The sequence below is a fragment of the Manis javanica genome, chromosome 5 (genome assembly GCF_040802235.1).
Source record: "Manis javanica isolate MJ-LG chromosome 5, MJ_LKY, whole genome shotgun sequence".
In the NCBI taxonomy this organism is placed as follows: domain Eukaryota; kingdom Metazoa; phylum Chordata; class Mammalia; order Pholidota; family Manidae; genus Manis; species Manis javanica.
In genome coordinates this window covers 38,753,968-38,771,816 of record NC_133160.1, presented here as the reverse complement: position 1 = coordinate 38,771,816, position 17,849 = coordinate 38,753,968, and the positions used below count along the sequence as shown (strand labels likewise).

At 36.7% G+C, this 17,849-nt stretch overlaps 1 protein-coding gene across 6 annotated transcripts in view; it reads left to right on the top strand.

The window, feature by feature from the left end:
- TASP1 (taspase 1) overlaps window positions 1–17,849 on the top strand; it is a 279,334-nt gene that overhangs the window by 7,910 nt on the left and 253,575 nt on the right. For 2 of the 6 annotated variants that reach the window (XR_005062408.2, XM_037022455.2), the window contains exons 2-4: window positions 8,833–9,051; window positions 11,883–11,950; window positions 14,077–14,145. Coding sequence is in view for 2 of the 6 variants with exons in the window: in XM_037022455.2 (XP_036878350.1) it covers window positions 8,907–9,051; window positions 11,883–11,950; window positions 14,077–14,145 (282 nt within the window). In the remaining 4 variants the exon portion in view is untranslated. Of the gene's footprint in view, window positions 1–8,161; window positions 8,214–8,832; window positions 9,052–11,880; window positions 11,951–14,076; window positions 14,146–14,268; window positions 14,443–17,849 lie in introns of those variants that run through there. The other 4 variants (XM_037022459.2, XM_037022458.2, XM_037022456.2 and 1 more) reach the window with 3 other exon arrangements.

Here is a 17,849-nt window from a genome sequence, read left to right as displayed (position 1 = left end):
TCTTATGTTTTTTTCTAAGAATTTTATGGATTCATGACTTACATTTAGGTCTTTGATCCATTTCGAGTTTACTTTTGTGTAGGGGTTAGACAGTGATCCAGTTTCATTCTCTTACATGTAGCTGTCCAGTTTTGCCAGCACCATCTGTTGAAGAGACTGTCATTTCCCCATTGTATGTCCATGGCTCCTTTATCATGTATTAATTGGCCATATATGTTTGGGTTAATGTTTGGAGTCTCTATTCTGTTCCACTGGTCTGTGGCTCTGTTCTTGTGCCAGTACCAAATTGTCTTGATTACTGTGGCTTTGTAGTAGAACTTGAAGTCGGGGAGCAAGATCCCCCTGATTTATTCTTCCTTCTCAGATTGCTTTGGTTAATCAGAGTCATTGGTGGTTCCATATGAATTTTAGAACTATTTGTTCCAGTTCATTGAAGAATGCTGTTGGTAATTTGATAGGGATTGCATTAGATCTGTAGATTACTTTGGTCAGGATGGCCATTTTGACTATATTAATTCTTCCTAGCCAAGAGCATGGGATGAGTTTCCATTTGTTAGTGTTCTCTTTAATTTATCTTAAGAATGTCTTGTAGTTTTCGGGGTATAGGTCTTCCACTTCCTTGGGTAGGTTTATTCCTAGGTATTTTATTTTTTTTGATGCAATTGTGAATGGAATTGTGTTCCTGATATCTCTTTCTGCTAGCTCATTGTTAGTGTATCGGAAAGCCACAGATTTCTGTGTATTAATTTTGTATCCTGCAACTTTGCTGTATTCCAATATCAGTTCTAGTATTTTTGGAGTGGAGTCTTTAGGGTTTTTTATGTACAATATAATGTCATCTGCAAATAGTGACAGTTTGACTTCTTCTTTACTGATCTGGATACCTTGTATTTCTTTGTTTTGTCTAATTGCCATGGCTAGGACCTCCAGTACTATGTTGAATAACAGTGGGGAGAGTGGGTATCCCTGTCCTGTTCCCGATCTTAGAGGAAAAGCTTTCAGCCTCTCGCTCTTCAGTATGATGTTGGCTGTGGGTTTATCATATATGGCCTTTATTATGTTGAGGTACTTGCCCTCTATGCCCATTTTGTTGAGGGTTTTTATCATGAATGGATGTTGAATTTTGTCGAATGCCTTTTCAGCATCTGTGGAGATGATCATGTGATTTTTGTCCTTCTTTTTGTTTATGTGGTGGATGATGTTGATGGATTTTTAAATGTTTTACCATCCTTGCATCCCTGAGATAAATCCCACTTGATCATGGTGTATGATCCTCCTGATGTACTTTTGAATTTGGTTTGTTAATATTTTGTTGAGTATTTTTGCATCTATGTTCATCAAGGGTATTGGTCTGTAATTTTCTTTTTTGGTGGGGCCTTTGCCTGGTTTTGGTATTAAGGTGATGCTACTAGCTTCAGAGAATGATTCTGGATGTATTCCCTCTCCTTCTATTTTTGGAAAACTTTTAGGAGAATGGGTATTATGTCTTCTCTGTATGTCTGATAAAACTCCGCAGTAAATCCATCTGGCCTGGGAGTTTTGCTCTTTGGTAGTTTTTTGATTACCGCTTCAATTTCATTGCTGGTAATTGGTCTGTTCAGATTTTGTGTTTCTTCCTTGGTCAGTCTTGGAAGGTTGTATTTTTCTAGGAAGTTGTCCATTTCTTCTAGGTTTTCCAGCTTGTTAGCATATACGTTTTCATGGTATTCTCTAATAATTCTTTGTTTTTCTGTGGGGTCCGTCATGATTTTTCCTTTCTAATTTCTGATTCTGTTGATGTGTGTAGAATCTCTTTTTCTATTTATAAGTCTGGCTAGGGGCTTATCTATTTTGCTTATTTTTTCAAAGAACCACCTCTTGGTTTCATTGATTTTTTTCTATTGTTTTATTCTTCTCAATTTTATTTATTTCTTCTCTGATCTTTATTATTATGCTCTTTTGTGTTCCTTTGACTGCCTTTTCTGCTGACTTTAGGCCTCATTTGTTCTTCTTTTTCCAATTTTGATAATTGTGTCTTAATACTAGTTATTTGGGATTGTTATTCTTTAAATATGCCTGGATTGCTATATACTTTCCTCTTAAGACTGCTTTCACTGCATCCCACAGAAGTTGGGGCTTTGTGTTGTTGTTGTCATTTGTTTCCATATATTGCTTGATCTCTATTTTGATTTGGTCATTGATCCATTGATTATTTAGGAGCATGTTGTTAAGCCTCCATGTGTTTGTGAGCCTTTTTGCTTTCTTTGTACAATTTATTTCTAGTTTTATACCTTTGTGGTCTGAGAAGTGGTTGGTAGAAGTGCAATCTTTGTTAATTTACTGAGGCTCTTTTTGTGGCCTAGTATGTGGTCTATTCTGGAGAATGTTCCATGTGCACTTGATGAGAATGTGTATCCTGTTGCTTTTGGGAGTAGAGTTCTATAGATGTCTATTAGGTCCATCTGTTCTAGTGTGTTGTTCAGTGCCTCTGTGTCCTTACTTATTTTCTGTCTGGTGGATCTATCCTTTGGAGTGAGTGGTGTGTTGAAGTCTCCTAAAATAAATGCATTGCATTCTATTTCCTCCTTTAGTTCTGTTAGTATTTGTTTCACATATCTTGGTGCTCCTATATTGGGTGCATATATATTTATAATGGTTATATCCTCTTGTTGGATTGACCCCTTTATCATTATGTAATGTTCTTTTTTATCTCTTGTGACTTTCTTTGTTTTGAAGTCTATTTTGTCTGATACTAGTACTGCAGCACCTGCTTTTTTTCTCCCTGTTGTTTGCATGAAACACTTTTTCCATCCCTTGACTTTTAGTCTGTGCATGTCTTTGGGTTTGAGGTGAGTCTCTTGTAAGCAGGATATGGATGGGTCTTGCTTTTTTATCCATTCTGTCTCTCTGTGTCTTTTGATTTGTGCATTCAGTCCATTTACATTTAGGATGATTATTGAAAGATATGTACTTATTGCCATTGTAGGCTTTAGGTTTGTGGTTACCAAAGGTTCAAGGTTGGCTTCTTTAGTATCTTACTGTCTAACTTAACTTGCTTATTAAGCTGTTATAAACACAGCCTGATGATTCTTTATTTCTCTCCCTTCTTATTCCTCCTCCTCCATTCTTTATATGTTAGGTGTTTTATTTTGTGCTCTTTTGTGTTCCTTTGACTGCTTTTGTGGATAGTTGATTTTTATTTTTTGCCTTTAGTTAGTATATGATTGTTCCGCTTTCTTTGCTGTGATTTTATTTTCTCTGGTGACATCTGTTTAGCCCTAGGAGTGCTTCCATCTCGAGCAGTCCCTCTAAAAAACCCTGTAGAAGTGGTTTGTGGGGCAGTAAATTCCCTCAACTTTTGCTTGTTTGGGAATTGTTTAATCCCTCCTTCATATTTAAATGATAATCTTGCTGGATACAGTATCCTTGGTTCAAGGCCCTTCTGTTTCATTGCATTAGATATATCATGCCATTCTCTCCTGCCCTGTAAGGTTTCTGTTGAGATGTCTGATGATAACCTGATGGGTTTTTCTTTGTAGGTGATATTTTTTCTGTCTCTGGCTGCCTTTAATACTCTGTCCTTGTCTTTGATCTTTGCCATTTTAATAATTACGTGTCTTGGTGTTGTCCTCTTTGGGTCTCTTGTGTTGGGTGTTCTGTGTGCTTCCGTGGTCTGAGAGGCTATTTCCTCCCCCGGTTTGGGGAAGTTTTCAGCAATTATTTCTCCATAGACACTTTCCCTTTTTCTCTCTCTTCTCCTCATACCCCTATAATGTGAATATTGTTCCATTTGGATTAGTCATACATTTCTCTTAATATTCTTTCATTCCTGGAGCTCCTTTTATCTCTCTCTGTGTCAGCTTCTCTGCTTTCCTGTTCTCTGGTTTCTGTTCCATTAACGGCCTCATGCACCTCATCCATTCTGCTTTTAAGTCCTTCCAGAGATTGTTTTATTTCTGTATTCTCCCTCCTTAGCTCTTGCATATTTCTCTGCAAGTCCATCAGCATGGTTATGACCTTTATTTTGAATTCTTTTTCAGGAAGATTGGTTAAACCTATCTCCCCAGATTCCTGCTCAGGTGAGGATGTCTGGGTCAGTCTTGGTCTGTATCAAATTCTTCTGCCTTTTTATGGCAATAGAGGTAGTTGTGTGCAGTTGGTGCATGTGTCAGCTGGGAGAACCAAGTCCCTTTCCACTTGCTCATGCCTTTCCTTTCCTGGGAGAACGGCGACCCCTAGCGGCTTGTGCTGGGTAGCCACGTGTCCAGCCGCTGTGGAGGGAGCGCCGGGCAGTTGCTGTGGGCATGGCTGCTTTCAGGCTGCTTCTCTGCTATGGCGGGGCTTTGCCGGAGTGGGCACAGTTGGGAGGCTGTTTATTGCTGTGAGGGGCCTCCAAGCTGTGCTGCTGCTCAGCGTGTTAGTGTGCCCCGGAGTTCCCCAGGATTCCCAGCTTCTGCGCTAAGTGTCCTGGGACGCTTCTGTCCAGCTGTGAGGCCCCTGTTCCTTTAAGACTTTCAAAAAGCACTCGCTTTTCTTTTGTTCCAGGGGTGCCAGCTGTGGGGACCCGCTTGCAGGTTTTACTGTCCCATTTCCCTAGTATCCAGCACACCACGTACTGTGTGTCTGCGCTCCAGTGCGGATGGCTAGGGCTGGGTATTTAGCAGTCCTGGGCTCCCTCTCCCTCCCTGCTCTGACTCCTCTCCTCCTACCGGGGTTGTGGGGTACGGGGCACTTGGTCCCACCAGGCCGCTGCTTGTATCTTACCCCCTTCGCGAGGCGCTGGGTACTTGCAGGTGTAGATGTAGCCTGGCTGTTGTCCTGTATCTTCTGGTCTCTCTTTTAGGAATAGTTGTATTTGTTGTATTTTCAAAAATATATATATGTTTTTGGGAGGAGATTTCTGCTGTCCTACTCACGCTACCATCTTGACTTCTCTGCATAGCCCCGTGTACAAGTTTTTGTGTTGATCTGTTTTCAGTTCTCATGGGTATATACCTAGGAGTGGAATTGTTGGGTCTTGCTAATTTTGTTTAACTTTTTAAGCAGCTGTTGCAGAGGATGGACAATTTGCCAATTTTTTTTAGAAATAATAAAATGAATTTTAATATCACTGTGAGGAAACTGCAAAGTGTCCATATTCATAGAAATAAAGGCTTACTAAAATGACTTATAAAATTGTCTTCTGTTCTGTAAAACCACAACATGCTTATCCATCTCCTTTCATTGGAAACTTTTTGTGTTGAGTGTTATCTCAAAGCTTAGCTGCAGTGTACACATTTTTTTTGTGAATCAATGTATTGCCATAAGTATGCTTCATCAGTTTCAATTAAAAATTTGTAGTCATTGCTACAAATGTGATAAAAATATCACTGGGATATTTGATGTTAATTTATGATCATGATTTATTTTTTACTTCTCAGTTTTAATTGTAGAGATAAAAGACTATAATGCTTTTTTTTTTTTTTTTGTAATTTGGATTACCTGAAGTTTGTGCTGCCACAGAAGTTCAAGATCTAGAAAAACAAAAACAAAAAAGACCTGTTAATATTGTTGATTGGTCGTGTTTTTGTCTATTCCTTCCCTAGTTGGGCTGTGTGTTAAGAATCTTCAGCACGTGGCATTTCCGCTTATGCTGAAGTTTTTAAGTGGGATCTCATAGGCTTGCCCTATTTTGGAACTTGGACTTAGCCAGTTACTTCATGTTCCCATAAACGAACAAATGAGTAAAAAATTTTTTTATAAGTAATACATTCAGGTTCAAAATTGAAAAGTACAAAATGGTTAACAGTAGAATTTCCATCCTACCTTTGTCTGTCAGTCATCCAAATCTTCTGGAGACCATTAATATACTGTTTTTTTAAGGCATATTCTAGATTTGTATTTTGAATATATAAAAATTTAGCTTTATTATTTTTTTCCCTTCCCTCAAAATACAGTACAGCATAGTTCTGTACCATGCCCTTTTTACTTACCAAAATATCTTCAAGATTGGTTATTCCATATTTGTATGTCAAGAACATCCTCATTTTTTCCAGTGGCTGCTTTTTTAAAAAATCACTTCTATCAAGACATATTGTTGGCTCATATCTTTGCTATTACAGACAGTCCTTCAGCGTGCATAAATTTTGCCAAACTGCTCTTGTTGAACCAGCTTACTCTGCCACCCGCAATATGTGAGAGCTCCTTTTTCTGTGTATCTTCAAACCATGATGCTACCATACCTTTCTGACATTTGCAATCCAAATTAAAAAATGGTATTTGCATATAGTTTAATTTTGTAGCTTTCTATTGAGTAAGGGTTAGCATCTTTTGATCTGTTTAAACTATTAAAATTTTTCTGTAACCTAGGATTGCCCATTTGCCTTTCATTGTCTTTTTTTGTTATTTGTTGAAACTCTTTATTTATTAGGTAGGTCAGACCTCTAATGGGTTCTGAGTTAAAAAAAATGTTGGAATAGAAATTGCTTCACTGCTAATTGAATCAAAAGCATTCCAATAATCTTTGGAAGTTGGAGGCCAGTTTTACATTGGATAGCCTGTCTTCTTGAGTTCCTTTTCCAGTCCAGCAGAACTTTGGGGCCAGCATTTTTGGAGGAGTTTATTGAGATGACATGGTTTGCTAAATAAATTAATTTCAGAGAGTCTCAATTTCAGGGACAGTAGATTGCTCAAGAAATAGCATATTCATCCACATTTTATTTTTCTCAGACAAGCTTGAAAAGCAGTGTGTTTGGATCTCTCATATACAATAAAATGCGTATTACATCAAAAGTTATTCATTATAAAATGTAGATGGTCTAATTTTTTATTTTTTGGGAAAAGGCATCTGATGACAGTGAGTCAGAGTAGCCTAACATTTAATAACCCATACTGGTTGGATGTGTTTTCACTTTTAACTGAATCTCTTAATTTTCCAGCGTTTGAGTTTTCACTCATCCTGTGTTTGTGGGAATAGTGGGCCCAAGTGCATTTCTTGGCTGGGTCATATGACAGCCTGGATAGGTTGGCAGATGAGCCAGTAATCATTTGTGTTCTACTTTGTCAATGGACACATGAATAAATAGTAACCTATCTCAGAGAAGAACCAAAGTCAAATAAAGACAATGGAGGCATCTCCTTGTGAAGTCATTGGAAGAAAATTCATCTTTAGGAAGACAGCCATTACCACAAAACAAAACAAAAACAGCCATTTAATTCACTTTTGTTTAATCAGCATCAGCACTCTTTTGTAATCAGTTTTTTCTACAGTCATAAATATATGTAAACATTTTAATGCAAGAGCATATATATATGTTTTTTGATTCAAACTGTCTTTTAAATGAAATGTTACATAATAAAAAGTAAATGGACTCTTTTTAACCAGGAATTAAGGAAAGTGAGAATACCATATTATGTAGTGCTTCCCAGACTATGTCTGGTGTAAAAGATGATGTTTTAAAAATTTTGGATCCATTGTTGACTATTTTTTTTGTAAAAATGTAACCCTCCCCACCCCACTCAAAACCTCAAAAAAAATTGAAATAAATTGTGAATGAAAGATAAAAGTAAAAGGTTTAATTTTTGTAATATTTAGCAGATAAAATTGTTTCAAATTTGTAATTATAAACAAAACAGAGAAAAGAATTGTGAAAACTGCATTATTTATTAAAACATGCATTTAAAGCAATTAATACATTATAATAATAAGCTCTTACAGACTGGTAACAAACGCTGAGTAACACTGTTTTTTTGGACTAGATAGCAAAGTTGCTCTTTATGTTACTATTTATGTTTTATATTGGAAGAGGAAAACTTATGCCCCCAGCCATTTCTCAGTTTAGAATAAGGTAGATTTTTGTCTAACAGTGTGAACTTAGGTGTTTAGTTTCAACTGCCTGATTCTTGGATTTTCTTTAAATCTCTGTGTGTTGATTTTTAAATGATCTGTTTCCCTAATCTGAAATGTATTCTGCCATCATTATTACTAAGCCAAGATTGTTAGAATCTTGTGAGCTTCTGAGAAAAATTAGAAACTTTGTGGCATAGATTTGCTTGTAATTTGTTTTATTAAATATTATATCTTATTTATCTGCTGAGAATTCCAGACATAATGGTTTTCATGAAAATTAACAACTGTTTAAACAAGTGTTGTTATTTAATTTCTTGGTTTTCTCATATAATTTGTTAGCATTTGTGCTTTACAGCTGAGCTGTGGGACATTAAACTGTTTTTCTTCAGAGATTCTTCATAGACAGGTGTGAATCTATATGTTGCTTCATTTCTTTAAGCAGCAGTCCATAGATCTTATATGTTCTCATAGACACAAAAAATTGTAATCATGTGAGATGATGGATGTGTTAAGTAATCTTATTTTGGTGGTCATTTTACCATATATATATGTACCAAATCATGTTTTACATCTTAAATTTACACAATGTTGTATGTCAATTGTATTTCAGTAAAGCAGGGGAAAAAGTAAGCAGCAGTCAAGGCTGTAAATCAAGGCTTAGTGATGATACCAGCACTACCTTTGATTCTAGAATGTCCCAGAGATTATTAGTATTTGGCTTGGAGGGATTGGAAAGTGATATTTAAGTTATATTGAGGTTTTCTTCAGTGTAGCTAAAATGAAAGATAAAATTTTGTTGGACTCAGTATAGTCTTTTTACAACAGTTCTTGTGTTTATATGACTTGAAGCAGGTACTGCCAGTAGACAGTGAGATTTAAATTCTAACCTTTTAATATTCTTTGTACTATCAGTTGAATAACTTTAGAATTAGTTTTTTTTTAAAGTTATCTTTGCATGAATTTGTACAAGTTATGTGTGCATTAGTGGAAAGAAATGTATATCATCTTTAACTGTTTTCCTTTAGGGTAATTCCTCTGCTGCAATTACTTTTGGATGGAAGTATGCACTTTTCCCAATAGAAGATGGTAATCTTGGAGAATGACAATGGAGAAGGGGATGAGTTCTGGAGAAGGGCAGCCTTCCAGATCATCTCAGGTTTCGGCTGTTAAAATAACAGTCACAGAGTTGGAAACAAAGCAGTCCCATAAAGAGAAGCGAGGGGGCTTTGTGTTGGTGCATGCAGGTAAGCTCTAAGTGGCTGTCAGAAGATTAAAATATTGTTGATTTTTTTTTCTTGCCTTTAAGTACACTGAGAATTGAATTTCACATCTGGAGGAGGCAAACTGCCAGAGAGGAGTTGGAACCAAAGAGATTGACAGTGATAGAGTGAGGGCCTCCCCTGTTCCCCTCTTGGAAGATCTTATCGTGATGGCTCTTCTTAGGTCTTTTCCAACCCCCTCCCCTAGTATCGACTTTTACCCCAAATAATAGATATTTTGGTAGTGTTAAAACTGGACAAAGTAATTTTTAAACTCTGATTTGTATTTTTAAAAATTATGCTGCTGAAAATAATTACACAGTCTTAGATCTAGTTTGCTGACTTAATATTTTAAATGAGGAATTCTGAAACCAGAGGGATTAAGTGGCTTCAGACACATAGGTAGTTCATGTGAGAGCCAGATCAAGAAACACTGAATGGGCCCTTAGGTCTCAGACTGTTGCTTTTGGCAATACATCAACCTGTAATCTCGACTCTGGAGGCCCTCGAGGACAGACACAGTGGTGTTCAGCCCTGGGGTCCCCATTTTGAAGGGCCTTGAGTTTCAGCGCAGCTCGGCTCGGGTCTGCTCGCCAGGCTTTTTTTCTCGTTAGTCGTTTTCATTTGCCTGCATTCCTTCATAACCTCTGTGAAGGGAGAAGGAATTGTCTTGGGTCTCCTTTAACTTTCCTCAGACAGTTAAGCAGGTTGGGAGCAAGGTTAGTTTTGATACGGAGTGAGAAGTGGAATTGTTTCTTCTTGTCAATCTGGTGTGCTGCTTGTTCATTGATCTTTGGCTATATCTAGGCTGGCAACTTAGGAAGTCTTACAGAATCTAGTCCATAGGAATCTAAAAAGCACAGGTTCAGTTTCCCTTTCTTTCAAATGATTTTACAAAGAAATGAGGTAAATTTATAGGAATAACCAAGTTAGAAGTAAACTTGGGACCAGAACTCCTGCTTTTAGACTTAGTCCAGTGTTCTTTCTACACCATGTTGATGGTGTGTCTTTCATAGTACCCAGTGAGTGATTTAATGAAGAATGAGTATTTGAAAAATGTACGAGGTTTGAAATTTGTAACAAGCAACAACATGGAGCTTTTGATTAGTTTGAAAGAGTTGCTTTCTGTAAGTACCATGGTGGTATCCATCCTCTCTCAGGCACACACTAGATGGTAAAGGCTCTTAGATAAGTTGGTGCTGGGGCCAGCAGTAATAGGAGGAAGTCTGTAATGGCAAGAAATTGTATGGATTAGGGTCACTGCTCCTTCTAAATTATTAGAAGGTCAACTAGAGTGATTAATCATGCAGAAGTATTTGTCTTGCCCATTTAAGGGACAAAATTTCAATTCCTCACACTGTGTGGAGCTTTCAAAGCTTTTTTTTCTAGCACTAGAGGAGACTTACCTAAATTTTAGTCATTGAGATAGATTCTTGATTTTTCCCAGATCTGTATATTATCTCTACTGTTTAGTTAATATTAAAAAAGAAAACACTTTTTTTATCTTAAAATTTTAAAGATGAAACATACCTCTACTTAAGTGGAATTTATCACTTGCTTGAGGAGAAAATAACTTTAAGCACAGTGCAACAAAGCAGTATAATTAAATTTTAGCTAGATCCTGTTGCATGTCAGTGGCTTTGATCCTGGGCCTACCTTTCCTTTGTTAAATGGAGATAGTAGCAAATATTAACCAGGTATTAAAGATACGTGGGCTGTGTAGAGACCTTCCCCATTCTTAACAGAGGGATTTATATGTTAATCCACTTAATGCGGTCATCCATACACTAAAGTTATCTGGTTAGCAAATGGTGTCCCATGCTTTGGGAAGCATTGCTCAAAGAGCAGAGCCCCTAGGTCAGATATGACAGACTTGGAGTCACCTTTTTGAAAACCGTGAAGAGGTCTGTTAAATGTTGGCACAAGCTCTATGAAGCAGAGTTCTCTTGTGAAATAGGTTTAGAATTTGGGTGTATGGATTCCTGTTAACTGGGCATCTTTTCTGCTTTTCTGGGTTCCTAACCATAGCTTCATGGACCAGTTCTTTCTCAGGCTTGAGGAAACGTTGGTTAAGTTTGAGTCAGAGTCTGCAGACCCACATGAAGAGCCGTGAGACTTGGAGATGTAGTTCTTAACCTTCCTTATGTTAGACCCCTGTGGGGCCCTGGATGGGGGGATGGTGATTCTAAACTCTTCTCCTTGCTTAGAAGCCCAGTCAAGAGAGTTTAAGGACTCTTGTCTTGCTTTCTTCCTTAGTTAGGTTATTTTTAAATCCCTAACTAGGCAAGTATTAATCCTTTTAGGGAAACATTTCAGAGCCATTCTCTTGAAAAAGCTTCTGGGTGTTTAATTAAGAGTCAGGGATTGCCAGGATTTTTAATAGGCAGTCATGTATGTGCCATCAGTGAGATTCCAGACACACCCTGAGCTACATTCCAAGGGTGAAAGGATGCAGTGTTTGTAGGAATGGTGGTATTGGTGGTGGTTGTGGACAGGTGGGATGTGACGCCCCTCAACTGCAAACATCACTTAGAAACTACCTAGTTTCCTGAAGTTACTCTGGAGAATTCTGGATTCTGAACAGTAATTTCCCAAATGGCAGGAGCTTTCTAAAGGTCAATAGAGAGGAACACTCTCTCCCTGACACTGTCTGGGTTATCAACTTCAGACTTGATTTTTAAAACTCCATACAGTTAGAACAGTAGTTTCATTCAGTAGGAGGGCATCACTTTGTATGAACTATTTATATGATATTGGCAAGGTTTCAGATATTTTAAGGATAGCTAACAATTGGTTGTTTTTTTTTGCCACTACAGGTGCAGGTTACCATTCTGAATCCAAAGCCAAGGAATATAAACATGTGTGCAAAAGAGCTTGTCAGAAGGTAGGAACAGAATGTATATGATCAAAACATATCAGTTTTGACTATAAAGCAGCTTTACCTTGAAATTCAAATTTTTAAGATTTAATTTATAAGACTTTGGTTTGGACAAAATTATTTTTTTCCCCATATTTGTGAGGGTCTTTTTTTGTTTTGTTACGTGGTTTTTGTTTTCTAAATTATGCTTAGACCTTTTCCTTCCTTTCCCAGATTAAAGTCTGTATTTTTGTAATTGTGGGCACATAATCATATATCTTTTAATCTTTGCAAAGGCATTGAGCTCTCTAAGAAGGGATAGGGAAAATAGCTCAAAGGCAGCCAATGTGTCTTTCTATGAAGAGAAGAAAAAATAATAAAAAATTAAAATGTACACTTTTCTCAGGGAGGGTATGCTGTACTTTCTCCTCCTATTTTTCACCACGTAGTATGTCATCTATTTAACTTTGCCCTTGTACTCAGCTATGCTTTTTTTCTTTTTGGTTATTGAGGTTTTGTTAAATTGTTGAATACTTAATGTGGAGGCAGGAATGGACTCAGAAGAAATATTGTTTGTTTATTTTGATCTTGTCTGTATACTCTTGAAAGTAAACCTGCCATTATTTTTTGTGCAAACACAGTGTTAATTGGATATTGTATGTCAAGTAAATATGGCTCTCTCTCAACTTCTCTCATTTGTATTCACATACCATTTAAAAGAAAGATTATACTTTATTAAAGGTACAAGCTTTTTATTATGAATGAAATCCTATAAATAAGTAAAAATATTATTTATAGGGATTTTGTTTTATTTTTTAATTATAATAAAGTTGAAAGTTCTCTAAGCTATTTTATATTTCTTATCTTATTTTTCAAAATGTGAAATCTTTTCATTACCTGATAAGAAATGTTTTACTTTTATAGAACTGTAGTTCTGGAAGTCTAATGCATTTGGAGTGTATAATCAGTCTCAATTTATATAATAAATGAGCTTTTAAAAAATTTAGGAATATAATTCTTAGTTTTTGAGCTTTCTCTTTATTGGAGCTTTAATCATTCACTTTTCCTTCTCTTTTTCCTGTCTTAATATATACTTCACAAAGCAAGAATATTTTTCAGACCTTTATTCTCTCTAGTTGGTATTACAAAACAATATGCTGTTTATCTTAATAGAAAATACTATTATATGGTAGTCCCCCCCTTATCATCAGGGGGTATGATAAGACCCCCCCAGTTCAACCCCCAGTAGATATCTGAAACTGCATGTAGTACTGAATTCTATATATACTGTGGTTTTTCCTTTATATACATACCTATGATAAAGTTTAATTTATAAATTAGGCACAGTGAGAGAGTAACAAGAATAATAGAACAGTTATAACAATATACTGTAATAAAAGTTACGTGGCTGTGGTGGTCTCTTACTCTCAAAATATTGTACTGTTTTCACCCTTCTTGTGATGATGTGAGATGATAAAATACGTGGTGAGATGAAGTGAGGTGAATCGTCACACAGGCTTTGTGATACAGTGTTAGGCTACTGTTGATCTTTTGATGATTATCAGAAAGTGGATCTTCTGTTTCTGGACTGTGGTTGACTATGGGTAACTGAAACCTTGAAAGAGAGACTGTGGATAAGGGGGGACTACTGTAGCATCAGAAATGCTTTTGTCACATGCATGTGTCCATCTAAAGGTTTTGAAATGCCTCTGTGACTGAGAGTCACTAGTTTTTATAGTTAGGGGTGGGGAGAGTAGTAACAGTGGGAAAAGATAATTATTAGCTGAGTTTGAGATTCAGTTATGAACTGTCAGGATATTTAATTGAAACTTAATTCATCTAATTTTTATAGCTATTTTGAATTGCCTTGTGATAAATGAAGTCATTTCACTCACTAAATTTTCTTGCACTTTGCATTTAGTGATTAGATTTTATTCTTTGTCTTTATTTGAATAATAAGTGAGCTATATCCTGAATATAAACACCTGCTTGTTTTAAATCTAAGTAGGTTTGTCTTGAAATATGGAATGGAACTAGTGATTAATTTTTATTAACTCTAAATGTCTCCTGCACTTCTTTAAGCCTTTGGAAAGTTTCTGGGCGTATTTGAGAAGTGGTTTTACAACGAATAATCCCTTCCCTTGGTTTCTTAGGCAATAGAAAAGCTACAGGCTGGCGCACTTGCAACAGAAGCAGTGACTGCAGCGCTGGTGGAACTTGAGGTATTGCTTTTCTCTGTTGATGTTTTATCTAAAATATTTGTGAGTTTATGCTTGTTATTCGTAAGAGACATGAAACTGTTGAGTTAGTCAGTCATCAGTTACATGACCTGTGTTTCCCAACAGTATTAACAAAGTACGAAGAGGTTCACTGGAGACTTCTCTGAGCAATTGCAAAGTTGGCCAACCCACCCCCTCAGTTTCGTGAGATTCACGAATACAAAAGTTACTGGCGATTGGATGCTTACATTTCCTCAACATTTTCAGTAGGGAAATTCCCGAGCTTAATTCTCCCCAAAGGTAACCTATGTTGTATTGCTTGGAACACCAAAAATAACAGCTGTCTAGCAGTGTCTAAGGTGGAAGGGGAAGTCTCCTCACAAACCTGTAGATAAATACCTGAAGCTGTACTCTGCCAAGTGTGTCTTATCCAGGATGATTGGTGGGTTTGGTCTCCAGTTAACTGCAGACATTGAGGAATTCAGTGGGGAGGCTTGTAAATTCACTGTCATTTTTTGTACTCCACAGTGAGGGTCTCTCATTTTTCTTAATCTGGAACCTCCAGGGTGGGTTTGTCTTGGGGCTATTGAGGCCTTCAGAAAACTGACTTCTGCTCAAGAAGATAGATTGTTTCAGTCAGTCTAAAGGCTTATACTGAACAAATAGTTTTCTGGTTGAGAAGACTACTAAAGGTATCATGTAAGACACGAAGATAAAACAGTGATGAGTCTGATGGGGGAGGTAATAGAGTAAATATTCCCAAGTTGACTGGATTGTGGCCCTGGTGTTTAGGCTCTCTTATCAGGGCATCCACCCTGTCATGCCAGGCCTTGCTTTTCCCTGTGAAAATTGCCCAGGAGTTTACCAAAAGTCTGAGCCATATTTTTACATATTCCCCTGCTTAATTGTGGAGTTACACTTTTGATCATGCTCTGTTGATTTTAATCTTTCCTGTTAAGGCCCTTAGCTTGGTCTAGTATGGTTGAGGAAGGTAAACGTATGTGATGGGCACCAGTTCTATGGCAGTTTGGTCCCTGAGACATCTGACTTAGGATATTTGGTCCTCTCCTGTTGTGACTGATACATCTTACACTAGTTCTATCAGTCACTAGCCATGTGTCCCTGGCACCTCACAGCCAGTCCTTGGCTCAATTTCCCCATTAATAATATAGGGAAAATTATAACTACTTCAGAGTTGTGAAGATGAACTGAGTTAACATACGGCTGTCACTTAGAACAGTGTGCGACACATAGTGAGCACCCCGTAAGTGTTAGCAATTATTACTATTATGAGGTGTTTTGAAAGTGATATATCTGAGGTGAATATTTATGGTAACTATTAATGATATGTTTTACAATGTCAAGAAAAGGTTAATTATATATTGTGGGTGAAAGGAGAAAAGTGATACAGGAAGATGTACCTACCACCAATTTTTAATCTACTCAAAACACACACAAGGAAAGTTTTATTTAATTATTTCAATTGTTAATTGCAAAGTACTGTCCTTTGTGCAAAAGATGATGTCCTGAGATGACTGGTGTGTGGGGTCACTGTGGGGTCTGGGGACAGAAGGAAAGAAGAGTAGCTGGGGATAGGCTGTAATGGCAACTATGAACACAAAATTGAAAACTGAAGTTCTTCTTTTTCTTTTCATCTTAGAATGACTTTGGTTTTCTTAAGTCATATTTTATCATGCTCAATATTTCATTATATTTTTCCCCAGTGATGAATCACTCCTATTTTTAAAGAACTTACTTATACTTAAAAATGATTAAAAATACATTTTAGAATAGTGAATTACTCATGAATGTGTGAGCTTTATAGTTTTGAATGATGATCTGTGTTTTTTAAGAGTGTGTATATGAAGTTCTTTTTTTAAACAAAATTGTTGTATGATTTTTGATTGGACTGCATTATGTGGATAATGTTAGTATGTTAATAGTAGGATCCTGGTTTGAGTGAGCTTAGTGTATTTCCCCTGACCATGTCCTTAATTGTTAAGTTGTTCCCCTTAATTTGGGGAAGAATTTCAATTAATTATCTTTAAAAAATCACTTTTATATAGCCTCTTTGATTGAAATGTATGTTAATAGTTTAGAGGCTAAGACTATACTTTCTGAATTATCTTAAGAATTATATTGGAAGTCATGCTTATCCTGCCCTCTGCAGTTCAGCCATCCTGCATAACAAGGTGAGGTTTTCAAATAAAGAGTTGAAATGTTTTAATAGTTTGGGTCAATGGAAAGATGCAAGAAAATCGGATAGTTAGAAAAAGATAAGTAACACTATAGAGTCCTTTCAGCCTGCTGAGAAGTCCCAGAGAGTCTGATTTATGCTGTATTATGGGGTCTGGGGACAGAAGGAAAACTACTTACTTTTAGTTTTGATTCATCTATTCAGTAGGGCTAAGTCTTGTTCTAATCATTAAAATCATACCTTTTCTTTTTGACTTTGGGGTATGCTTTTTGACTAAAAAAATCCCTGTACTTCATAAATTTGCCTGTACATTATAATTTAAGTAGATACCAAAGTTGGTCTGAATTCCTTGAACACTTTACTGTGTATTGAAATGACTGAAATGGTTTAACAGTTCTGATTGGTTAGAAGGGATATTGGCCTTGTATTTAAAAAAAGAAAATTTGAACTTACTAGAATAGTGAAAAGTACACTGATCTCAACTTAATGCCATAAGCAGGGAGAGACAAGGTGAAAGAGAAGTTTATATGCATGACGTGGAGAGAAGAGAGAGATGGAGGGGGAGAGGAGGAAGAGAGAAGGTGAAAGAAAAAGTTTATAAACATACATACACACACCCACACAGATACACTTATGCCGGCCATCATTTTTGAGCTTTTCTTGGAAATAGACTACTTTGCGTAGTGTCATTTTCCTCGTCTACCACTATAGACGAGTGGTGTCATCCTGACTGCCACTTCTAGACAGAGGGGGTGTTTCCTTCATTTAAATAAGGGGTGGGGCTGAATGAATAAGTTCCTGCCTAGTAAACTGGCCAGCTTCTTCCCTTAGAGTTTTGGGAGGGAAGGTGGCTGCTCCCATTTGAGGGGTATCCTGCATTGTTGACATAATAAAAACGATACAATTCCAAATTGCATTTTGTTTATCTTCAAAATGTAGGGAAGGAAATGGAAAGGCCAGTTTGTAGATGATATTTTAGTAAATTGTTGTTAAATTGATTTGTTCCCATTGTTTCATTTAGCTATTTATAGCCATTTTGAAATAGGACTTATTATTGTGGGAAAGTAACTTCTATCTACTGGGTAGTAAAACTGATTTTCCTCAGCATAGAGAAGGTAAATATTGTGAAACAGTTTGATATTTGGGGCTATATTTGTTTCATTGATGCTTTTGAAATAGTTTTGATTCAGGTAGTGATGGGATTTTAAAGTCTAGACCATCATTTTGCACATTTCACGTGGTATAGCTTCTGATATAAATTTCTTTGAGTCAGTCTGGATATAGATCTGGATGAGTCATGATGCTACTGCTAAAGTGGAAAACATTTCATAGATTCTAATAGAAAATGAACTTCTCATAAAATACTCCCTTTATACATCGATCTTCTAAAAAAGTGCTAAAGCCTGGTTAATAGATGTAATGTGAATGATAGATTTTTGAGAGATTATTTGTTGTCATATGAGAACATTGATGAATCTGGCTGAGATTTTGAAGATCTTAGTGTAGTCTG